The 26,781-nt window shown below is 39.0% G+C and overlaps 1 protein-coding gene across 2 annotated transcripts in view; it reads left to right on the plus strand.

The window, feature by feature from the left end:
• Positions 1 to 1,499: 1,499 nt before the first annotated feature.
• dok6 (docking protein 6) overlaps positions 1,500 to 26,781 on the plus strand; it is a 50,516-nt gene continuing 25,234 nt past the window's right edge. The window contains exons 1-2 of one of the 2 annotated variants that reach the window (XM_017406324.3): positions 1,500 to 1,884; positions 25,926 to 26,033. In XM_017406324.3, coding sequence (XP_017261813.1) covers positions 1,693 to 1,884; positions 25,926 to 26,033 — 300 coding nt within the window. In that variant the 5' untranslated portion in view covers positions 1,500 to 1,692. The remainder of the gene's footprint in view (positions 1,885 to 25,925; positions 26,034 to 26,781) is intronic. The other variant, XM_017406323.3, reaches the window with a different exon arrangement.

Below are 26,781 nucleotides of genomic sequence, written 5' to 3' on the forward strand. Positions count from 1 at the left end.
TGATAAGCTGAAGGCAGAAAAACAAATGCTTGCTTTCACAACTGGCTGGAACGAGTAATTATTAATTTAGGTAATTTTCAATGACTCCACTTATCCATCTACTAACTGATTGTTCTCTGTAGTCTTATAAAACCGCAACACTTCGGTCCAATTAGTTGCTTATTATGAAATGCTGCATTATCTAAAACACTTAACGTAGCAGAAAGTATTGACCGTAGTGTGCAAAATCATAAAAAATAGCACTATGTAAAAAAACAAAATACAAAATTGTAACATTTCTTAAAAATATCTTCGCTGACAGAAAAAAGATACTATAATAAGAAATTCAAGACATCTCACCAGGGGCTCAAACCAGTGGCCAGATGGGGGCCATTTGTAATTTTTTATTTTATTTTTGTTGTTGTTGTTTCTGAATTTCATTAAAATCCATCCACTGATTTGTGAGATATTTTGCCAACAGACAGAGTTCACTTGCAAAATTAATGCTAAAGTTTTAAAAACTGAAATTGTGAACAATCTATTAGTGCTTGGATTATGTATTGGGGATTATTCCAATGTACAATTCAACTCATATGGCAGTATCTATTTATACAGAGCCAATTCACAACAAAAGTCCTCTCAGGGCACTGTTCAAAAACATTCACATATATTATAAAAAGCCAATCAGTAAAACTGATCTATCTATAGAGACCAGTAGACTGCGTTGAATTTTCACCTTGTCGCAGTCTCCCATCCTGAGCAGCACATTGGTGACAGTGGAAAGGAAAAACTCCCTTATAACAGGAAGAAACCTCCAGCAAAACCAGAACCAGAACCAGGCTCAGGATGGGCTGCTGTCTGCCTTGACCAGCTGGGGTTTGATAGGACAGAATAGAGATACAAACAAACAAAGAATGGCTGGTCCATTTGTAGTTTCTATAGAAAGAAAGACAAAAAAACGAAACAAAAACAAAAACATGGTACCGATTGAGACAATTACAAATACAAACATAGAGAGTAGAGCAAGTAAAGGCAGCAGAGTAAGGAAATGAGGTCAGTTTGTCCTCCAGCAGCCGAAGCCTATCGCAGGGGATAGCTCAGGAAACCCCAACTGTACGATTTATACATAAAAAAAGTCTTTAGCATCGTCTTAAAATTGGATACAACACCCCAAACTTGTAAAGTTACCCGTTCAAGCCATTTTTATGTTTGCCAAGGTTGATTAGCTTTGGCGGCCATGTTGAATGGGGTTAATTCTCAAAGTTAATCAGTTGTAGATGTATATCTGGGAGGGGAGAGGGTGGGGGGCACTGCCCTCCCTGACCCCTCCCTTGTTAACGCCCCTGCTTCCCACTCCAGCAACATAAGGCGACGTCTTATTGGAATAACTGAAAATGAATAAATTAAAATGTGCTCTTTAATATATATGTATATATATTGATAAGGCGCTTTTAAAGTAAGAAGAAGAAGACGCCCCCCCACCCCCCTCTCTCCTCCGGGGGGATGGTGTGGTCCAGGAAGCGCGCCTCTGCTCGCCTCTCCTCCCCGGCTGAGGCGCATCAGCCGCCGAATGGTATCTCCCTCCTCTCCCGGATGGACCGCGCCGCTCGACGCCGGCCAGCCTGAGCGCCGGAGCAGCTGACGGAGCAGGTCGGCCGCCGCCGCTGCCGCTGCTGCTGCTGCTGCCTCTCCTCTCCTCTCCTGTCCTGTTGGATGCCGCGCGGACCTACCGGGACCTACCGGGACCAGCCCCTCGTGCCTCCGCCGCGGCAAAACGAGAACAACTTGAGCCCCTCTCGCCCTCGTCTTTCGGATAGGAAAGAGCCACCGTGCACCACCATGGCTTCCAACTTCAACGACATAGTGAAGCAGGGGTACGTGAGGATACGGAGCAAGAAGCTGGGGGTGAGTACTGTTGCACTTGCTGTGTGGTGGAGGAGAAACAGGAGGAGGTGTTGGACTTCTGGCTGTCTGCAGAGAAAGGACAGCTGGAGTAAAAAAACGCATCAGTCCTATTATTATTATTATGAGTTGTTTCAAAGGAAAACACAAGTTTCTCTCCTGCAAACATCAGATGATTGACAGCTGGTGCCATTGTCCACTTTTATTTTTAACTTTGAACTTTTATTTTCTTCAAGAAAGTTTCATTTGACTTCACAAATTCCATCTAGGTGTAAAAATGCTTCTGTAAGAATCCCAGACAAGATGTCAGGACATACATTACTGTATAAGGTGGATGATACAATAGAAGTGACAATGTCTTGCTCATTTATTCTCTGCGCTGAAAAGCTTGACGACAGCTTCTCTGTGCCCTGATAACAGATTTCCATTAAGGCACAGTAACAAAAAGCCCAGGCTTCTTATATAGAACTAAATGATATGTATTTAATCATAAGCGCCCCGTTGTCTGACTCATAAAGCCATCTGCTTTTGTTCATACCTGCAGCTCATTAAGCTATAACAGAGCGGTCACACTTCCTCTCCTCTGATGAAGTGTGATGATGGGGGCTAATGATGTCTGCCTGCTCGCATCATCATCACCTGGCTTCATCAAACAGTCTCCTACTATTCTTACCGCCACGAAGAGAGTAATCATTGTTGAGGAAAAGTAAGACCGAGGCACCAAAAACTTCTGATGATAATATGCAAATAGGCTCATATCCAACTGAGTCAGTTGATTTGCTTTTTTTTTTTCTCCCTCTGAATTTGCCTTATTTAAAATGGCCAGTGAGTTTGCAAAACCAACCGAGGAAGGCATGCTGGGTCGGCTGTGCTCGAGGTACGGATGCCACATCGCTGCCAGCTCCCCCCATCTCATCCTGCTGTTTGTTGAGGAAAACAGTTTGTGTCCTGATCGCCCACTCCCTCAGCCCTCCACCGCTCGCTTGCCGTTTCATCATAGAAAAGTCATGCTGAGATAGCCTCGGAAGACCCCAAGTGTGGGCAGAGCGGAAGGATTTATCTGCGAGCGCTTAGTTATTCCAGGGTGATTATCATTTTGAATCAGACAGAACGACACAACGAAACTGAGTGGGATCAGGCATCTGGATGCCTGGATCAGTGTGCACGCACCGACCCATCTGTGTGTTTATTTTATTTATTTATTCTGTGCGTGGAAATGCCATCAAATTAAATGTTTCATTTGAGAAAAAGAGGAAAATCTACATGGAACTGTGACACACAGATGTGGGCTGGGGGATTATTCACAACTGGCTGAAAGAAGATTTTGTTTTGCAGTTCGTTTGCAGCATGAATCTTAACATCGCATTAAATGCACCTATTCTTTGTCTTATTTATTCTCTTTTTTTGGTGGCGGTGATGGTGGGGGGGAGGTTAGTTTCACAGCTCAGTGATACTGAAGGGTGTGAAGTGAGTCATCCTTCTCATATGCTATACAGCAATTCAAACCAGAAGGGTAAATTTATACATTCATATTCAGTAACTTGGATGGAGAGAGATGCTTCTTCAATCAATACTTTTCTTGACGCTGTAGGTTTTCTGTGACCAAACGACCGCTGCGTGCAACAGTGCAGGCAGTGGGATTAAAGACGAAGCACACTTCTTGTTTTTGTTTTTTTTGTTTGTTTCCAATTTGCAGTTTCATAATGGGGGGATAGGTTTTTAAAACCCCGACAGATTTTTAGATCTCAGATAACCTTCACCGCCACCTTAATCAGCTTGAAATGGCCTATTCACATTCCGCTTCAGAAAAAGGACAGCTGATGTAAATATCAGCGTTTTATGAATGCTCCGATTCCCACCAATCAGAGGCCATGGGCTGCTCTAAACATACATTTAGCCTGCCGATAATTAAACAAACGTCCTCCATAGCAGTTTACGGGGGAAGCCAAATGATCCGAGCTTGCTAATATTTCTCATTTTGCTTCGTATTTCAGTTTTATTTAACAAGACCAGCGGGGATCAAGGGAGCAAGATGAGAAAAATTAAGAGAGAACTGCTTGTTAGATTACTATTAAAGTCTTTAAAAACTGCTGTATTTCAAGAAGATTTTCTCCACTGTGGTGTTGTGTAAATATGCCAAAAAAATGAACTGAAGGAAACAATTTTTTGCAAATTTACTGCACAATTTGGCACCAGAAGTTTACAATTGAACACCTTAACAATTCTGCTGCAGTCTCAGTCGCATTTCAGAACCAAAGGCCGACCGTTCCTTGAAGGAATGCATATCGCCCGCCGCCTATTATGGCAGAGTTTAAGACTAAAACTATCTTAGGTTGAAAAATTGCGGCATTGTCGCTGTTTTGGTCAAACCTTGAAAATAACATTATGCACAGTCTCATTCCATGTTGTGAGATGGCACAATCAGAAAAATTGTAATATTCAGTGAGTTTTTGCCATTTTTGAGTTGGCTAATGTCGATTAGTTGTCTTGAATTAGGTTGACTAAATGTACTGTACAGCCAATGATTATTTCCTGTAAGAGAGATATTTTACTAACAGACAGACATTTGACTGCAAATAGGTAATGTTTTAAACAAAACACTGTAAGTACTCAGAATACTGCTTGTTGGGATCAGTCTCAGCCACTAACCATCAATTTTTAGTAAAAAAAAAAAACAACAGCAGCAAAAACTTTATTGAACGTTTTTGCCTTTTGGCATCAGGCAATAATTAAATATTTAGCTGTAAGTAAAAACTATAGACCTTTTTTTTATCAAAAGATTTCCATTTAGGTTATAAATGTCATCCTTGCCAAACGAGGGGTTATTTAATGCACTTTTATTTTGAAACTGCAAATAACAACAAGGTAATTACAGAGAATTTGACCTCAACAAAAAGATAAAACACAAGCTGCACTTATTTACATGTTCTCATTTTTTAATATAATAGGGCAGGTTGTTGTCTTTTAAAACTATATTTCATTTCAGCAAACCTTTATATGCTCATAAATATTCAAATTACAAGATAATATTAAAATATCTTTCCATTTAGAAAACTGCAACACATGCGGTTTGGGTCATCAAACAAATTCACATCATTAAAACTTGGGTTCTTGAATTTATGTAAACACAAGCAGGATTATGACCACATAATTTTGATGTTTTCCTCCTTATTTGATGGTTATTGAATATTTCTTCGGGGCTTTAAAGGTCTTTCAAATACCACATATCAAGACTTTGGATCTCAGCTGACCTTCTCCTGCTCCCACATTGATTTTAATGTAATGCTGTGCCATTTAAGAATGAATTATACATTATATATATATTTTTTATTATTATAGTGTGGCACACTTGAATGGTTCTCCCTATGCTTGCATGTGGCCACAGCAACTTGAAGAGCTTTGGCTGAACTCATCAGCATCACTCACTGTGATTGGCTCATTTCCAAACCCCATCATGTGGGAAGGTTTAGGGCCACGAGGTCAGCTCTGTGTTCGGCAGAGTTATCAAAATTACCAGCCGAGGCACTTTCTCTCTCTACCTCTTCGTTCTGGGACATTTGTTTTATTTATTTATTTATTTTTGCTGGCTTGAATGTCAATGATTCCCTAGATTAGCCAACTTATTTGTCTTTTAGCTGTTGTGTTCTTGAATGCACAAGTGTTTTTTTTTATTTATTTTTTTGTTTCACACATTCCCCTCCTCTTTCCTCAACCCTAAACCCTTTCTATCACCCTCCCCTCCCCCCCATCTCACATACGTAACTGTTTCTCTCGTCTTCCCTTCCCACTTTTATCTTTCTTTGTCTTTCTTCTTTTTTTTTATCTGGCTATCTACCTAACCTTACCCCCTTTCTTTCTCACCTTTCTCCTCTTCACTGGTTTGTAGACAGCTGCGGGACTGTGCACAAAAGCATCCTATTCATCACCCCACACTGCACCCTCCATAACCCCAACAGGCTATTTCCCCTGACACAGTGCAAAGGCAGACACACACACACACACACAAATTGGCTTGGTTCAACACTGAAGGACTGGGCACACACATCACACATACACACAACAAACAAGTAAACAATCTGCTGCCAGAGAACAGTGTGTAGATTCTCAATTAATTTCAACCCTGTTGCTTTGTACCATACGGTAATTTATTTTCTACATGAAGACAAACTGGAGAGCCAAAAACAAGTGAAGTGTTTGTGCAGGAAAAAAAAACAAAAAACATAAAACCAGAAAATGTCTCAGCGATAGTTGTGGTATCGCTGTCGTTATGCCGGCTTTTTTCTTTCAGCGAAAAAACAGTTGATTCTATCAGTGGGAAGGGCTCCTCCTGAAAGGCTGAATATCATGACCTTTGAATGTGTGTGTGTGTGTGTGTGTGTGTGTGTCAGTCTCAGTCCAGGTACATGTTTCTCAGGCTTAGGATCACTGTGGTAAATAGAAAAGGTCAACTGTTGAATATTTTCTTATCTTCTGCCCAGCTTTCGCTTTTAGCCGTCATAAAAAAATGGTCCATTTAAGTTTTGCTGCAGCTGCACGTTGGTCTGCCAATCCTTCTATTTACATTCATGTTTTGGCACATTAAATGAGCTGGAGATTAGATACTGGCTCACAGGAAGACGTGTAATATTTTTAGAAGACGCAGAACACTTCACACATAGGCTTCACACTTCTGGCATCTTGTTAAAATGATTTTTTTCCTCATAGAAACTGGAAAATTTTGGGAAACAAATATAATACACTCCGCAGTCATACAGATTTAATTACATCATAGGAACCATTGATTCATTTTATGAAATAAAAAGACACAATAAACTCAGAAGGCGTGGAGATTTATTGTTAATTTATGAGCAGGGGTCAAGTTGGAGATGCTGGTCAGTTCGTGCCTCCACCAACTCGTACTCCCACTGCGTACCAATAGGTTACACAGCTGTCAACATTTTACATCCATGCATTTACCATAAGCACTGGGGTTATGCATTTCTGATCTGTGGCAAATATGATGCATATTTCAAGACACTGCCAACGATTTAATCCATTAAAGATACATGAGCGGCAAAAACCGATTTGATACGATTCAACCCCTAATCACGACACACTTCTGCCTTTTGATTCAACACGTTAAGATTCAATGCAATACAACAAAACAAATGAATGAGTTTATGTCATCGATTGAGAATAAAATTTTACTTCGGAATAAAAAATGACCAGTCAAAAACAGGTCTTGTTTTAAAATGACGAATAGAATAAAAGTGAGCTGGAAATGTGTTTTCTACATTAGAAATAATAACATATATATTCATTTTTTTCTGAGATATTAGTTGATTCCAACGATCAGGGTGTTGCACGTTTTCAGAGTGTTTGTTGCTGTTCACACTGGCGCTGCTGCAGTCCTCCTGAACAGCAGGTGTCACTAATGAGAAAACAATAGTGCTAAACGGCGCTATGCCCCAATAGGGCATTTGTTTTCCATACATAAATGCACTTTTTTAAAATTATTTTTTAACTTTTTTGTTATATTTTCTTTGTAGACTCTTCATTTATTTATTAAACACATTGAATTTTATTGGTTCAAAACCAAATCAAACCGTTGGATCTAGCTTTAATCCCGAATTTGCATCAGTACAGGGCTGCTCTGCTGCCCGTTAATAGGTTAATCTTCACATATCTTATATGCACATATCCACTCATGCACATGACTCTCCATACATGCATCATTTTAGGCACCAGCTCGGCGCCATGCAGAACCTTTTTTTTTACCTAACAGTGCATGTTTCTGAGTCAAAATCCTTAAGCTCAACCCAATTTAAGTCCTGTTTATTAATTATTGTCACATTATTAAATGCACTGTTAATGAGCTCATTCATAAAGACTAAAAGTAGAGACATTTAATCAAACTTAGTTGCTGAAAACCTGCTGTCGACTAAATGATTTAGTGAGAGCAGTGGCTGTAAATTTTAACAACAAAAGCTGGAAAACCAAAGTTGTTTGCTTAAAAAGTAGGACAGAGATGAGTGAAATCCCAGCATCAGTTCTCAGTGGGTACGTGACAAATAGTCCTTTTTATATTACCTGTATTAGTTTCACTTTTGTTCTGATAACTAACAATAAAGTGGCTTTAAAAATAAGACCAGTCTCATTTTAGAAGGTAAAACCACCTTAGTTTCGTCTTGGTTATCACCTGTGCCAGATTACCTTCATATTACATCTGCATACTTTTTAATTTAACAGACATGATAAATGAAACATGTTAGAGTTTTTCAGTGTTGGTTTGGCAGATCAGAGCTCTTTAAAGTTACCTTTATTTTTTCTCTCTCCTCCTGTTATGAAAGATGCTGTATCGTGTTGTAAAGGTTCCTCTAGCTGTGCTAAATCTTGACATAGTTCTTTCACTTTCTGAATTTTCTCTTCTTTCATTTTCATTTTTCCACACTTGTGTCTCTTAAGACCACCCACTCGCCTTCTTTTCCACCTGCTAAAACATCCTGTGGTACTCTGCATATTTTTTTCCTGATTCTCTCTACTCGGGTACACTTTTGGCTGTTTTGCGCTGATGCTTTCCAGCTTTCGGTCTCTCAGTTTGTGCCATGCTTGTCATTCTGGATTCATACTTGACATTCCCCTATGTGTTTACTTTGCCTGATTTTATACAGCCTTTACTGTTGGCTAGTAAAGCAGAAAATGTTGCCTTTGCCATCTTGCCATGTGTGTCATGCTGTTGGGTCCTTGTCTCAACCTTGACACAATTACACACAAAAAAGCTGAATACATTTTTGGGAAACTTGATGCTTGTTTATTTCAAACCTGTTTTGAACAACTTAATAAACTCTAGATCTTAAGTATGCATTAAATATTATCCAGTGAACAACTATATATACCTTAGCTTGGATTGACTTTATAATCTGGAGTTGTAACATTACCAAGATTTAATGGTTACAACTAAATTATATATATTTTTATCCACTCAGAATCTAATCTTTTATCAGAAATCACAAAACCTCTCTTTTGTTGACATTTTTTCTTGCATCTAAAACACTCTGTAGCTTCTTGCAGCAGCTGTGCATAGTGATAAAGCTAACAGTACAAACACAGCATAGTGACAAAGTCAACAGTTATCAGTCTTCTGGACTGGCGCTGCTTTCCTCACACCTCTGCGCTCAGCCACTAACTCGCTCCCCTCGCACTTAGTGTTAGTTTCATCCCTACTATTTTGTCTCTCTCAGCTTTCTTGACTCGCAAGCATTTGTGTCCAGCAACCAGTGGCCCATAAGTGAGCGTGTTCTGTGATGGTGTCTGGGTATGTTCCCACTTGTTGGTGCACAGGCACACAACAAAGCAGTGGAGAACAATGAGTCTGTTGTCTGAGATAGGGCAGCTAGTTAAGATATGATCTGGCTGTTTTCAATCCCTCACTTTATCAGTGACAGGCTGGCCAGATTAGTGATTGTCAGTGTTTTTTTGTTTAGTTCTTAAATGTCAAGAATGCATTTTGAGCTGTTGTACTTCCAAGCAACACAACATACTCAGAAAATACTAATTAGCAAGTTATTACATTCCTAAATATGTGTATTTTGTCTTTGTGTCACCTTTTATGTCTTTCTATTACCAAGTAGAAACTTGGAACTTAAAACTGGAACTGAAGCAGCTGGAGGATTTTTTATTAAGCCTAGTTTTGTTTATGATTTTATTTGTGCCTTGTGGGCACATTCTGTCTACCTTAAGCTCCTCCTTTTGTGATGGATGCTTTCGGATTCGGGGCATTAATTCACTGATATGCAGAGCTATAAATTGTGTGGTCATTTTCTTGGGTTTTCATCAGCTTCCTCCATCAGACAAAGACCTCAAGACAAATCACCAGGCCTTATTGGCCCTGATGAAATGCATTTCTAGCAGGATATGGGAACAACAGCCCAACAGTCATTATTCACGGTGAAAAATGTGCCTCTTATTATTATATAGTTGCTTTCGTGAATAAATCTCTGTTTGGACCTCACTCGAACGTTTCACACTAGTGATTCATGTCGTTACTAATTATCAAAAGATATTGAACAGGGCCTAATGCTGTTATTAGCAGTTACTCATGTCTAAAACCCAATTGATAAAGTAATATGCTCGATTAAGGTTTGTAAATAATGGCTCATTATTACCAAATGCTTTTCTTTGCCATTTGACAACACTCTGTTGTCAGCAGAACCACCTTAGACCAAGCTAAAAAAAAAATGACTTTTTAGATAGACATCTTACCTGCAGTAAGAATCACTCAGAAGATTATCAGTTTAGAATATCAAGCAGAAGCTATTTTAGGGGAAATTGAGCTATTGTCTGGTCAGAACGAGGCTACTTCCATTAGACTGATGCTGTCTTAAAACATCTCTAATCTGATTTTTTTAAAGCGGTTCATGCATCTGCTGTCTTATAACCCTTTACACCATTCACCTTGACTTTCACATAAGGTGGTTATTTACAAAGATATTTATGGTTATTTACCCCGAAGACTACGTCCGTCTGTGGTCCATTACCAGTAACGATTCATGTGAAAGTTATGTTGTGAAACGAACCATAATCAGCATGCCAGGCAGAGAAAGTTTCTGATGCAAAAGTAATGTGGTGTAAGAAACAAAAATTTGCTATGCGAGTTTCACATTGACCATTACTGGTAAAGGACTGCGGACTGATTCGGTCTTCAGTGTAATGCAAAAGTGATAGTGATGTAAATGTTATTAAAATAATGTTTGCATGAACTGCTATGAGATTTCTTGAACCCGACTCAATTTAGATTGCATAATTCTAGAGCTGTATTTTGACACCTGACAGGAGCTTTCCTTACGACAGAAAATATCCAAAGCCAAAGTCTCGATTGTCCTGGTCTAATCACTCCAATTGTAAATAGGAATAAAAACCTGGTTCACATCTGCTTATCTTCATTTCAAATGTGTACTTAAAGATTAAATCATAACTGTGGGAGTGGCTGTCAAGGTGGGCACAGAGCAATGATACGCCTGGCCTAGAATACCGTTTTCCAACTTGTGCACATGAACATAGGCTGTAATTTTTAAAAAGTGACGGCCCAAAACGCTGGTTTGCTTGGCTGCACTCGGATATCAGTGAGAGTCCAACAGAAAATTTGCCGACAATATTGCAATTTTCTTGCAAGTTTGAGTCACAAACTAGCCTCCAACAGTCACAGCCCAGTGTGATACTGGCTTTAAAATCTCATTAGTTTCAGGATGTTGGTGGTTCAACACCATATCAGAGTGCAGTTTAAGCTAATAAGAACAGATCTTAGCTTTAAAATAAATTCTTTTTTAAAAATTGGTGTTTATCTCCATTTTACCACGTACATTATGATCACATTCACTCAAGTCAGTGAGTACTTTCAGGGAGAGACTATCATATTACTACTACTACTACTATATTAGGACCATCATAATGCTGTCATTTCACCTCATTGAGCTTTACCTCCTCCTGCCTCCAGTCATGAACAAATTGGCTGTTCATGCAGAATTTCACTGACTGCTTTCACTGTTATCATAAAGTTGGCTGTCAAAGCGTAGGTCACTCAACAGTGTGTCACAAGCCAGTCTTGTTTTAGAGGTGATTCTATGTCGTATTAATAAAAAAAGCCAGACCAAGAGAAATCTATGATAACATTATTTATTTTGCTCAGTAATGCAAGAGATGCGCAGTCGAATTCCGAAAAATATTGTGCCTTACACGACTCCATTTGATCTACATATTTCACTTCTCATGCTACAATGTGACGATACTCTGGAGACTCACCTAGAAAACAACGGTTCTGGAAGAATCTATCATAGCTCCATTAAAACTTCAGCTTCATCCTCCTCTCCTTGCCTTCTTCCCCTCATTAATCAGCAGACCAGCCCTCGGGGCTCTACTTTGCGGCTAAGCTCTCCCTTCAGTGTGTGTCTGAGTGTGTGTGGGCGTACAGTACAAGGGCATTGTTTGTGTCTGTATTTGCATATGATTGCACGCATGGGTGATTTTTATGTGTTTAAATGACCCACAGTGATTTTGTTTCTGCGTGAACGCATTTGATTTAATTCAGTTTTCTGTCAAATTAAAAATCAGATAGAAACTAACATCGTAACTGTCAGCTCTCCCCAGAGAAGCCTCTCATCAGTCACTTATCTCACCGAAAGTGCTGCCAAATTCAATTTAGTCCTCATTTGATCTTTGAATATTGTACCAAATTGTCTCTTTTGAGATGAGTCGTCTTGTTTAAAAACCATGCGTGCATATGGTTTTTTAAAGGGGGGGGGGGAGTCGGAGGAAGTTATTCTCGGAGAAAAGTCTCACCTAGCTTTTATGTTTGAATCATTGTCTATAATGAGTTCCTCTCCTGCAGTTACCTTTCATCAGCCTGCTTGCCAAGCACATTCAGTACAGTGTGCAGCCAAAGATAGCTTCAGCTGTGTGTCTGTGTGTGTTAAGGGGCTTGTCTTTGTGTCTGTGTTCTTAATTTACTCGCTGTGGTGCATAGGTAAACATTATTATGGCCTTGCTAAACGAATAAAATGTTGCACCTGCTCTGCATTAAATGCAGTCTCGTTGAATAATGTCCCCATGGCAATTCTGTCAGCTGGCTTTATTTGTGGCACTAATTGTTAGGTGATTTTTTAAAATATTATTTGTTAATGCGCCGTCACAAACGTCCTGACCTCTGAGTCATCTGTAAGTGGGGGGGGGGACAAAAAAAGAAAACAAGTGGTGTGTGTTACCTGTCAGCGCTGGAGCTCCTGTTTGTTTCTGTTAGTTTGGGGCCGAGTTTAGACGCTCCGCTCTCCTCCTTTCCCTCGTCCTTTCTTGGGACTTCTTTTAATAGTAAGGAGGTGACAGTTTGCATCTGGCTGAGCACCAGGGGGTGACAGTTTGGGTTCCTGCCCAGCTTTGCGCAAAACACTCGAGAGGTCTCCCTCACATTGCATGCAAAAGGTTTTAAATTTGCCCTCAATCCGACTGTCAGGCCCTACGATTTCAGGGATAGAACTGGACATATAAATAAAAAGCAAAAAATATATATTTTTTTAAAATATGTGAACATAATTTAACAAAAACAAATAAGTAAAAAGAATAAAAGAAAAAAAAAAACAATTCAGAGAGTCCCAGTCTTTGTTTCTGTCAGTGTAGTTTATTTTGAAAGGATTAAAGAATTAAGTGGAAACTATGGTTGCGGGTGAGCTCAGCTTTGTCAGAATTTGTGCGTCTCCCTCCACATTGATCCATTTGACAGGTGATTATATAAGAATATAAAGAGCCCCCAGCTAGCAGGATTAGCAGCAGCTGACGTCTCTGTACCTGAAACCTTTGGTTCATTAGAGAGTTTTCAGCTGCAGGACTTGGAGTGAATAAACTTTATTTATTAAGTCCCAACTGTGTGGACACAATCATATTTTATGCAAAAACATAAGGGGGAAAGAAATGAATATTTAATATTGAATATTTAATGAAAAATTGAATAACTACCTACAAATTTGAAGAGTATTTTTTGTTAAAAGTGTCCATTCCTGGCTGTCACTCTTGGCGACAAAAAAAACAAAACAACATTTGTGGAGTTTCCAATATGTCTTGAAACTTTCACAAACTTTTTCAAACTTCCTTGCTTGAGTTCCAAAGTGTTGCTGGAATTTTGAACAACGAAAAATTAACAAAACTAATTTTCTCTCAAAATGTGTTTGATACCCTTGTCAATTTATTTTTTGACTTTTTGTAATTTTACAGTTCTAGAGCTGTGTATTTTTTGTATGTGAATTGCCACCTGTTTATTTTAATGTAATTTTTTTTACTTTTATGTGTATTTGTATCTTGGCACTGCTGTTTACATCGATTGCACACGCAAATTAAAATGTACATTGAAATGTTTGTGAAAAGTTGTATTTTTGTTTTTGCTACAAGATGCAGTCAGAGTTTTATACCTTTAGCTTAGCTTATTAAAACCTAGATATATAAAATAAAATGTATTGTGTTATAAGTACCAATTTAGTGTGATTCCAAGTAAAGATTTGCCAATTTTCTCGCAATTTGGGGTCTTCAACAAGTCCCCAACAGTCACAGCTCGGAGAGATGCTTCCTTTTGGCATGGCTTGCTTCTTCACCGGTTCACAAACAAGACGTGAAGGGATCAAAGACTTTGTATCTTTAAATCTGATATTCTTCTAGAAGAAATATAAAGGCTACGCCCGATTAGGTGAGGCATTCTCAGAAAAGCATTAGTAATGAGCCAAAATAATCTCAAGTGTAGGCCAAGGTAATCTGATCTTCTCACTGTTTAACAGCTTTTATTATTTTCCAAGAAATATTACTCGTGGAATAAATTTTGGATAAGATCTGCCAAGAGCAAACAAAAATAGTCCTAGCCCTCCAAGGAGGTAATTTTAACGATATATTAGGGGAACATAATTGCTGTTAAGAATCATAGAACTACAGAAAACATCAGGTAGAATAATATTAAACAGAAGTAACTTTTCACTCACTGTTTAATATAAATGTGCCAGCACAGTCAGATTCGGCAAACATAAAATGAAGTTTGAACCTCAGAGCAAGCACAGGGGTCAACCCCTTCCCACTCATACACCCTCCTCCCACCACGCTCCCCCTCTCACGCTCCCAATTGTTCCCTCTCATTTCAGAGAAATGTCTGTTGGGCGAAGTGATAATTGCATTCCTCTATGATTTCATGCTGAGACACAGAGTGACGCTGAATCGCAGCCCACTTATTCCGAGAGAGTGTGTTCTTTGGGAGGAAATGAGACAAAAACAATATGACAAACTCCATCGGACCCTGTTCTTTGACATAAAAGGTCCGTATTTTCCTGGCTCGCAACACACACACTCGCATGTTTATTCCCCGAGCGTCGTCTTTGATTTGCAGACTGAATGTGGCTGAGTCAAGTTAGTTCCACCAAGTTGTGAGGGAACAGTTGTTGTGGACCCAGAACGCTTGCCGCTTTCCCAGTAAACCGTATCCGAGAAGCTGCTCGAACACCAGGGAGGGGGCACTTCTTTAAAAATAATCCTCCGAGGGGGGTGGTGGGTTAATGGCGCCACTGCATGACAGTTACTGCTTTTAGGGCTTCTGATGAGCTTCAGGAAAACAAAATGTCCTGGAAAGCGCTGGTTTTGTTCTGTCCTCTTCAACATGCAAATATTTGCTGGAACACTGAACAGTGCTCTGTGCCTCGTTTGATTTCACAGTGTTTATTGATATGATAATGGAGTGGTCAGCTAATGGTAATCAAGCTTGGCAGAGATGCTTGATGGTTCTGGGCAAAAGCTCCTTTCATCTTTGTATCCTGTTCCAACAGGTCGGCCATTTCTAACGCATGGGATTTGGTTTCCACGTGGCAATGTTTCACCTGTTGAGCTAAATGCTAATTTCGATTTAAAATGTAGAATGGGAAAAAAAAGGGTTTTTTTTCTATCTTACGTCAGAATCTAAATGTAAGTTTTGTTCTTTTATTTTGGACAGATTTTAATGAAACTCTCAGAACGTATTTACTGGATGTGTGCCTACAATTGATTAACTTTTGGAATCAATCCGATTTAAGATGGTCGCCACAGCTAATCGACCTTCCGAATCACAACAATGGCTATAACTGAGTCAATTTTACAGATACTGAGCTAAAATTCGGTGTAGTAGTTGCTGAGACTCCTCCCCAAGCACCAACAGGTCGCATGAGACTTTTATTTAAAATGACAACCTTAATTGTTCTTAGCAAAATACCTCATGAACCACCGGATCAGTTTTATAAGTTCATCAATCAGCCTGGAGAAAAGATACAAATTGTTGGACAGCTTATTTTGGTCTATAAAAACATAACACTGTGCTGCTTGGTGCACTTTTCCTGCGGTGGTCTAAGTATTCTTGTCGGTGAGGGCATTCTGCCATAGTCAAATTCCTCTTTGTCTGTGTGTTATTGACTGTGAAAGCTTTAGCTTGTACATGGATTAAATGGAAATTGTGGTGTGTGTGTGTGTGTGTTTGTGTGCAGAGGATTGCTGACTAAAGCTGTAATACATAAAGAGCTTTGGAAGAGGGATGGTTTAAAGAGCAGGCAATTGTCATAATGATGACTTAAACCAGAATTGTACCGTCGTAAAGATGTTTCGCACATGCACGCGAGTCCATCACTGTAGCAACGCTTGCCAGCCTCAGTGTCACTCGGATCAATACTGGCTAAAAATTTATGAATGAATAACTTCACCACAGTGAAGTAAGCAGTGTTATAAAACTGTATTGGTAGATTATGGGATTATGATTACAGTGTAAGCCTTTGTCCTCTCCCTTCTTGTAAAATCAGTGTTTACTCGCTCAGTCTAGACGCCCAGTACCCCAGAGAAAGAGCAGGTTGACCCTGAGACAATGCAGGCAATGCATCACCCTATTTATAGCTTAAAAAAGCCCCCACCCTACTTCTCTTTGCTCCGTCGTACCTGAGAGAGAAACTTCGGTATTGACCCACATCTCCTTCAGAATAATTTTGCTGCTATTTTTGTACAGTGCCTTAACAAAAACGCTGCTCTGCCACAAGCGTGATGGCTGGATCCACACAGTATGTGACATTTTAAGTTGTGTTTTTTCCTCAAGGCTGCACAGCTCTGCCTGGGTCAAACAGTCCCCCTTGTCAACCCCTACTCTCACACACACACACACACACACAAATAAGAAACAGTAAATGTACTTTTCTAGAGCTCACCAGTGTTATTTACACAAGAAACAAAGGGTGTTTATAAGGGTTGTGAAAGCTCAGAATGAAGTTTTGAAACCACTAATCTGTGCTCTATAATGTTATATGTGAAGTTTAAAGATCCCTTTGAGCTGTGCAACAGAAAGTCATCACTGTAACTTATCCTCAGAGTTGGTTTTAAAAGAATGACTTGTCATGAACCCAAGTAGAAAGCTGCAGCCACGTCGCTTTTGTGTCTCTGGCCTTTCAGCCGCCATTCTCACCACCTTATTTTAAAATTTCCCGTAAAGGAATAATTATTGTTTTAAGTGGGGTTGTATGGAGTTGTTACAAGCAGTCAGTATCCTACCTGCAACAGACTGCAATAGATCAATCTTAGTTTGGAGAATCACACTAACAGCTACTGAAAGCTTTGCTGGTACTTTGAGCAAAACATTAAGTATTTTCTCATCTTTTGCATTGAATATTAGTTTATATTGTCAGTATTTTCTAAGCCAAATATTGTTTTAGTTGTGTTAATGAGTAACAAACAAAGAGATGCCACAGAGTTCCAGGAGGAACAGACCCTGTGTGAACCGGTGTTTCTGTGAAACACAACAAACCATCCCTACACCCTCAACCTGCAGCTTCACGAGCAGATTTACCGACATGCACGCTGCAGAGAGGGCTTTTACAACCGAGCTGCACCTGTGGGAAAAGCAGCCGCCGCAAGGAAACCTGAATCATTTTTTGTGCTGCCAGCCTGTGCAGACCAATTCTCCATAACTGTGTTTCCAAGAGCACATTTCGCTGAAAAATTCAGCATATTTATTACCAAGTCCACATTGCAGTGTGCTGACTTTGAAGCTGACAAAATGAAGTTTGAACTTCTCAGTGATCCATTTGATGTTGACGTCAGAAGAGCACCTCTGCATGACCAAACATGGCTGATTGAACTTGGAGCCAAGAAAAGATGTCATGTAGTTGGTTTAGGCTGATGGCCATCAGACCATATCAGAGCAACAAATAGTCCTCCAAAACAAATACAAATAGCTTGAATTTATGCTTTCTTTTAGCTTTTTTCTTTGATATTTTTTAAGGATGAATATCAGTAGCCGTATGTTTTTATTAAGTGATTATTTTAGTTGTTTTAAGTGCTTATGATAAGTGTTTTCATCCCAAAAAAGTTCAGTTTGATATTTCCCAACCTCTGTCCTATATGGTTGTTTCTCTCTTGCACAGGAAACAAACAAAAAGTAAAACCATTGCAGGACAATTTGTTCTTTATGTATTAGAAAGCTAAATGAAAACACCTTTGCTGTTGTTCTTTAACCCTACCTTGTTTTATGATCTACAAAGATTGTTGGAACCTGTTTGATTTTGGTAAGCAGTCAGTCAGAACCTGATATCCATCATCTTCCCTGCCACGCTCCCTCTGGGATCCATTTATCTGTGAATACTCCAGTTTGAATACTGTGATCCCACGGCCGAGGCCTCGACTAATGAAATAACGCCTGCTAATGCTATGATATTACATTTAGGGACTAGTTTGCCTCATGAATGCTTAATGAGAATGTCCAATCATGCATAAACAGAAGAAGGAGCTACAGAAGAAATTTGGAAGGAAGAGAAGGGCAAAAGGTAAATCATGCTTGGATAGTTAGTGAGGGGAATGTATATGTGTGTGTTGGGATGAAGTGTGTGTATACAGGGGTGTGATTACTTGCTGCTGAGGTAGCACTGCATTACACATGAGGATTTGGAACGGCCCAGATAAAGTAATCTATGATTAACTAGGGCACGGCTGTCCTGCCACCCTGCCAACAGCTGTAGTCAGGGGGGGATTTCAAAATTATGAGATGTCCAAACATTTTAGGTGCAGCGGGAAATACATATTGGTACAGCAGCGGGGTGAAAGTTGGCCAGATGAACGTTATGCATGAAGTCAAAGGTGACCGTCTGCCGTTGGGGAATAGGTGACACAGCAAATGTAGCCCAGTCGATACAAACCCTTTTTATAAGTCCTTGGATTTGTCAGAGAATTGTTGAAGTGGTGGTGGAGTCTTGAGAGGATTTGTGGAGAGGGAATCGTAAGCTGGGGGTCATGGTTTGGAGGACTGATCGCTGCCATGATTGCTGTAACAACTGTCCGACGGGATAACAAATCAAATTATAAAGACGGACACCCGAGCACAGACCCCGCCGCTGTCTGAAATTGATTGCTAGCACCAGGAGCTGATATTGCCGGGTCTGGTCTGTCATAGTCCATCAGAAGTCATTATCGCCAAGGGAACTCTAAACCTTATGCAGAGCTGAATGAGGAAGAAGCCATCTGCTGTCTTGCGAGAAACTGCCGAAAAACAAAAACACAGACAGAGCCGTGTTTGGGTTTTAAATGTATGTTTTTTTTTTTGTATATTTCAAGGTTTTTTGAATACTATTGAATAGTAAAATATGCAACACCCTAAGTCTTTGCTAAATCCAGCCTGGTACCACTGTGTGTGAGTGTTGCGGGATTACCTTGATTGAAGTGTTCTCATGTCTTGTATTGCCTGTAAGAACAGCACCAATCATCCCTAAATCATAGTTTGTAAGACATGAATCATCAAGAGGTTACTAACCCTTCCCACATTTGTCCCTTCTCAAGGAATAGTAAATGGATTTGCACCTCTTAAGTATTACGATTACGTTTCAATAGTCACTGGTTCCCCCATTCTAGCAGACGGCTATTTTTATTCTGCTGCGTGATTAGTCATTAAACTGAGGAGAGCTGTCATTGGAAATCATTTTCATGTCTTTAGACAGTTCCTCAGTTCATCCAAATAATGAGCGATTTTGCCTGTGGGGGGAACAGGGCCCATATTTTATTGAGAGGCAAGACAGTTCCTCAATAACACCAGAAGTTTCATAATGTTCCCTGAAGTGAATGGACTTTGTGTTTGAGGCCATTTACAGAAAATGGCTATGGCTCTAAAGATGGCTCAATACTTTGTACCATGAAGTGTCTGAGTTCCTAAATGTGCCACTCGCCCTCTCAGTCATGGTTTTATACACCGCAGACAGGCACATTAAATGTTGCTACATCATAAAGGTAGTTTATAGACAAGCATTTTCTTTCAACAGTTTAAAGTGGGCATATTGTGAAAAATGCCACTTTTTTTGGTTTAATGGCATATTTCTAGGTGTCTGAAGCCTCCATTAACTCAAAAACAGTTAAAAACCTCAACATTGTCATTTCTTTTAGCATTTCAGATATATAGTGGAACAGTACATCACTTTAACCACTTAAAGCTGAGAAAATTAGGTCTATTCATCTTTATTTCCTCCTAATGTCAACTTCAGATCATGCTGGATTCACAGTACTTCAGAAACAGAAACAATAAGTTTTTTTCTTTCTTTTGCTTTTCTGTTTACTGCAAAATCTCATAAGTCTTTCTACTGTGGGAACTGTTTGCTGTCCTCAAAAATTATCACGTGTACTTTGTGTCTATACAACCATCTGCAAAAACATGTCTCACAGAAAAGATAAGAGGGAAGTCAAGTGCCTTACAATACCCCTAACATCACCTGTAAATAAAATTGTTTTAAAGACAGACTAAAGAGGAGGTACATGGATGCAGTTAGAGAGGACATGCAGGTAGCTGGAGTGAGGACAGAGGACACAGAAGACAGATGGAGGAGGATGACTCACTGTAGTGACCCCTGAAAAGGAAACAGCCGAAAGAAAAAGAAGAGTTGCAAATTCTAAAAACAAGAAATTTTGTCTTTTTATGCAAAACTATTAAAGCCAATATACATATATATATATATATATATATATATATATATATATATATATATATATTTTTTTAATTAGGACACTGGAACTTTTCAGGGAATTTCAAGGGCAATGAAATGACAAAGGCAGTGAAAACAAGGTCAGTCTGTTGGTGTTCTGCACAGGACAAATCTGAAGGTGGTTTTACTTTTTTTGTCTCATTTTCTTAAGACTATAACATAAATGTTTGCCATTATGTCTTTAAACCCATGCATAAGAAAACATGGTGGAGGTAAAACTGTTTTTGGGAGACACTTAAAGCAAAACCTCTGAGGCTTTACTTTCATCAGACCGGGTTCTTTAATATTGTATTGTTTATTTTCCAATACTGGTAAATTGGCCTTAAGTGCTCAACTGTGCATTCTCTGCTGTTCTAGCATTAAATGAGTCACACCAGAGCAGCGAATAGTCTAATTTATTTCTGTGTAATTACAATCAGTGTAAGAGTCTCTCTGAATAAGACCCACCAGCAGCCCGAGAACAGGACCGCATTGATAAAGCATTTACAACAGTGGAACAAGAAAAATTAAGCTCTTTTCTATTCGTACCTTGTTGTTCTTATTATGCTGGATCATTCTTACTGAGTGTGCTTTTCTGCTGCTGCACAATGACTTCATCTGAGAGCTCCAAAGGTGCATTACTTTAGAAGCCTCAAGCCAGCTTCCAACTGACTTGGGCCGTTGGTTTAAAATTACAAATGCAGTGATGTTCAGCAAAGATTCACATATTGTATGTGTGTTTCCATCAAAGCCACTGGATTTTGTTCCACTAAAATAACACCAGTTTGTTTATTTACTTCATTAAACCTATGCTTTTGATCTTTTTAGGCATTCTCTGTGGGAAACAGAAGCTAAAATGAACAAAACAGTAGCTTCAATTAGCAAAAACGGTCCCTAAAATAAGCAAAACAGTAGTTTAAATTAGAAAAAATCCTAAAGCTAAAATTAGCAAATGTGTAGCTAAAAGTTAAAAGGAGCAAAATGGATGCTAAACGCCACAGAATGGTAACTAAAACTAGTATAAGAAGACTAAAAATCAAACATGTATACTGACAGATTAAAAAAAAAACATTTTGAAAGATTTGAAGTGGTCTCAGTGGGGAATTTTATTTCAAATAGTGAAATATTTTGAAATGTATAAAAGTTACAATAGCACACTATTCCTGATAAGGTGAACGGTTTGATATGTGAATGAATAAAATAGCACAAAGTATTCAGAAGTAGTTTGACTGCAAAAACATATACAGAAGAAACTATAAACAGGAAAACGATGGCATGAATGCTGACTTAGCATTCACACAATTATCCACAGTGTATTTCAAAGTGTTTAGTGCACTTTTTCTGCTTTGTGCTGTTTCTAATGGACCCATGTAACACCCTATTAGATTGGGAACCCATCAGAGCAGACCGATAAGGACTTAGGGATCTACTTTAGTCATTTACTGCAAAGTGGCAAGTTCAACTCAGTGAGCCTTTTATGGAGTACACCAGCTGGGTAAACAAATTAATCGTACAGCCATGGTTCCCCAGTACAATGACGGAGCCTGGGGCAATCATACATCAGACAGAGTGATAGCAACTGTCTCCACCAGCAAATAGAGGGGTCCTACTATTAAAGATAGGCAACCTCAAAGGACCCATTGGTTACTGGAATTCATACTTATCCTTCCCTCTCAAGTACACTGCTCTGCTTCTGTTGACTGATAAAATAGTGCAGCTAAACTGAATAAGAGTCTTAAGAGTTTTCTGTGTTGATCTATGCATGAAGAGAGTTAAAGGAACAAATAGGCAAAATTATTCACTTTCATATATGTTTGTGTTGTCTGTATAAACAGGAAAGTGTCGTTTTTATGGTTTGTTTTTTCGATTAGTCTCATATACAGTTCAGCAACCGTCAGTAGTGTCTTTATTAACCGGTATTGGACCAGACTGGTCCAGTAATTACTGAAGTACTATAACCTGCAGCACCAGAGTGGGCAGCTCTGTGTATCTGTTCTTATATATGTGTGTGTGCGTGTGTTTCTCTATATGACTGCAGATTACATCATAAGCGGGAGAAACGGTGTGTGCTCCACAGCATCTAAAAATGGAAACACATCACTTCAGGTTCAAATTAAGTTAGAAGGTTGTTAAGCTTATACAGCCGAGTGCAGTTTGTCCACAGCTCTCTGGAGTTATTTGCTTATTTGGGAACATTTTTAACACTTAACCTCAAATTTCAGACTTTAGAGTAGTATTTAATGTGTATGCTTGTAGTCTGATTGGAAGCATTTTAAAGTTGTATTTGCCTTATTAGAAGTAAATAAGCAATGCACTGGTGCACCGAGAAAAGAAAAATACAGAACTGAAATGTACAGAACTCAGCATGCCAATCAATAACCAAGTCATAGCCTATCATTCCTTGAAGCAATACACATCACCTGCCTCCTTGAATGTAAAGTTTTAAACAAAGATCTTGTGTGATCTATTAGCACTATATGTGCTGGGGATAACTCTTAACTACTATCACAGGTTAAAACTGACTGAGTTATAGCCATTTCTGTATTTTTTGAATTTGATTAGTTGTGATATCCATCTTGAATTAGATTGACTCCAAAAATGAATCAGTTCTAAACGTACATCCAGAGATTACTTTCTGAAAGTTAATTAAAGTTTGTACTATAGTACATGAGATATTTTGCTGACAGAGGAACAGAAAAAGGACTATTTGCATACCAAGACATTGACAATTACATTATTGCCCACCTTTTGGCAGTGGTGGGCTATAATAAATGAGTCAATATACTAAACTGCTTTTGAAGGTATATACACCCTCTGGGATCAAACCAAATAGTCACTACTTCAAAAATTCACACAAATGAAAAAAGAGAAAGTCCAATTTTTATGATTCAATCCAAAAAGGTCAAACCCATTCATCTTTGATTTAAATTTGTGTTCCAGTCAACATTAGTCTAAATTAGCCATCATGTACCAGTTCATGTATCAGAGCAAGTCTGAAAAGCTGTAAAAAAAACTTTTTTTTCAATTTTTGAACCAGTCTTTCTGTGTAAAGTAAGAACTGCTAGAAGTCCTTTGTTTTCTTTTTTATTTTACAAAAGATTCTGCAAAATGGCCACAAAAATGAGCCCCTCTTAAGCTGTGCGTTGCCATTCAGAGATGCCCCAATCAGGTCTACCTGGTCTCATGACATGTGAGCTGAAACAATGAAGCAGGAACCATGGTCTGAAGCACTACACAGAAAATATGTCAAACATTTCCCATTCTAAAACTCGTAGCCAGCTGGTCACACAGAACACCTGTCATAACTCCATCCCATCCTTGATCGACAATGCTGACTTACCCTTACACATACTGACCATTTCAGCTCCCTTGGCAGCTCAGATGTGCAACAGAAGCAGGTTGATTTCAAACCCCCATGTTGCCTTGATCCTTACATGAATCCCACTGAGAGAAAGAGGGCCTCTCAGTTCGGCTTAAAAGTGTTTTGTAAAAAGGAGCTTTAGATATTTCATCCTCGTGCCAAAGAGGCTGAAGAGGCTTTTCTTCATTAAAACATTTAACAAAGAGGTGACTCGGATGACAGCAAATCGGGCTTTTATTGACACAAATGCACCCTGGACAGCTAGGAAAAGGTTATGTCATGTTTGTGCACCCATCAGGCTTGAATATGATGACAGCTTGAGGTTTGTGTAGCACTGCCAGTCAGCTACAATTAAATGTGATTGAAACCACTTGTCTGATGTAACAGGTTTGTAGAAACGAAGAGAAATCTGAATTAAGTTGGTTGTCCTCCTATTAGGGTTGATTTCTTCATTTACATTACATCAGTCAAGTCCTGAGCTTGAGTTGCATGGTGGATGGGCATTTGGCAGGGTATGGATTTACACCACTTTTTATTTTTTTTATCCTTCTGAGCTGAGCGGATCTCTGTAGCGCACACTTGTTATTTTTAATCTGAAAAGATGTCAGACACTTCAATGCATGCGTACGCACTGATACAATGCAATGGCCACTCTAGATACACACACAAAAGGATGTTTTGTTTCATGTCTGTCTGTCAGCGCAGATTCACAGGGCTGCATTGATAAGCATCTGATTGTGTTGATAGGATACAATCCTAGTCAGGGAATGCTATGCAATCGGCAGACTGCTGCAGCTGTTTGCACAAACAATAATGTGTCTACTTAGCTCAAGAGAGATACACACGGCACATACATTTAGAGATTTCTTCATTTTGTTTTTGCATGTCAAATCAATAAGAAATAGTTATGTTAAGGACCTGTTTTTACAGGTGCTAAACAGATATCTTCTGAACTGTAATTTTATAGCCTTTTTAATTTTCCATCATTTTTTGCAAAAACGTTTTATCAGGCACGTTGGAACAGGGAAACATCTAAGCCAGTGTTGTCCAATCCTGGTCCTGGAGGACCACTATCCTGCATGTTTTAGATGTTTCCCTGCTCTTCAGCAGGTCTTTAAGTTCTGCAGAAGCCTGTTAATCACTTAGTCATTCAAATCAGTTGTGTCAAAGCAGAGAAACATCTAAAACATTCAGGATAGTGGCCTTCCAGGATAAGAATTGGACACCACTGATCTAAACCATGCACAACAGCGATCCCTTAGGACCAGAGTTGGGGATCTCTGGTCTAAATGGCAACATGTGAATCTCTGGTTACTCAGAAGACAATGTGGAAATATTGCACGATAAAACAGATAGGTAACAGCAAAAAAAGGCTGGACTGCCAACAAATTGTTTCGTTGACCTCAGGAGTAAATGTCTTCTGAGGGAAGATTACAGATCCTTTACAGACGCATAAAAACCTAACACACTAAAGCAAAAAGAAATCACTCATGAAGAAATATGTCCTTTTTCAATGCAACAGTGCAATGTCTGAATGCCTCCTGAGTCCACAAAAAGGAGGGGACACAGTCAAAGGAAGAGTAATTGGAGTTAAATTTGACCAAAATGTTTTCTCAAACCGCTGATGCAGAATCATCACTCATGGACACAAACATGACGTTGTGAATGATGGGCTTTGAAATCTGCACTAATATATTAGCAGAGGTTTTTTGATTAATGTACAAAGATTTAATTTCCTTTCCAACATCCTTTGTTGATTATTGTACAAAATGGAATAGCATTCCATCAAAATCAGTTTAGGGATTTAATCAGAGGAAGAATCTGTATAATTTATGTTATGTCATTGCTTTCCCTTAATAAACTACATGAATGAACCATTAGGGCCAATCTTTATTTTGATCAATGGAAAAGCCTTCAGTCCTGCTTTAATGCATTTTTATTTATTTTGATGTGCTTGTTATACGTTTAGTATCGCAGCAATCATTTTTAATTTTTTCCCTGTAGTGTTGATTTGATGTCAGTTTGATCTCTGCGGGTCTTTTATTTTGTTCTCTCTGAGGTCAAGCCCCTATAGATGTGCAGCTTGTGTTTTGCTGTTTTCTAGTTTTCCAGCCACCAACACGTATTGCTCCATTTTAGTCGAGCTGTGCCTTTGTAACGGCGTTGCCATTACTCTTTGTTGTCAGATCTTCAGGAGGTGTTGGCTGGTGTTCAAGAAGGCCTCCAGTAAAGGACCCAGACGGTTAGAAAAGTACCCCGATGAGAAGGCAGCCTTCTTCAGGAGCTTCCACAAGGTAAATAGCTGTCATGAACACATTATTAGTCATTTTTAATTTACTCTTTATTGAATGTCTTTTGTTCTTGTCTATAAGATCAAACAATCTATTTGAAATGAAAAGTGGATTTAGAACATAATATTTCTGAGATAAACGGCAAATTACAGCTTGATAATCAGAACAAATTAAAGTTTAAGTCTTTATTTACTGTATTCTACACATTATTTTGTTGCCTTTCTCTGTCCACATCGTACCCACATTGGCTTGCTTCGCTCTTACCCTGGCAGCTGATATACAGCTCTAGCGCTAAATTTTATGGAAACTAGATTGAGATGGGTTTGAGACATCCGCAACAACTTTGTGACTATTTTAAGAAAAAAATATCCATTTAGCTATGTTATATTCATCAACTGGGGAGAGAAACAATACAACAAACCAATGTGTTTTTGAATGTCAGATCAGCTCGTCACTGGTTAAGTCAGCCAAGCTAAAATGTCTTCAATTCCAGTCATGAACTGATTGATCGGTTCATCCTTACTCTTTGAATTCTTGCAGTATCTTGCTTTAGCAAGGTGGGTGTTCCAATCAGCTGTTTTGTTATCACTGATGAGGTTTGTGTCGCTCAGCCTATCCAGTAATCAAGATACTGCATCATGTAGTGGTCAAATTTCCATGAAATGAAGTATCGATGTTTTCTAAAGTATGACTCTGACTGACTTTTTGTCCTATGCCATCATAAGTCTCATATTGAAACTTAAGTGCATCC

Source organism: Kryptolebias marmoratus, linkage group LG21 (genome assembly GCF_001649575.2).
Source record: "Kryptolebias marmoratus isolate JLee-2015 linkage group LG21, ASM164957v2, whole genome shotgun sequence".
In the NCBI taxonomy this organism is placed as follows: Eukaryota; Metazoa; Chordata; class Actinopteri; order Cyprinodontiformes; family Rivulidae; genus Kryptolebias; species Kryptolebias marmoratus.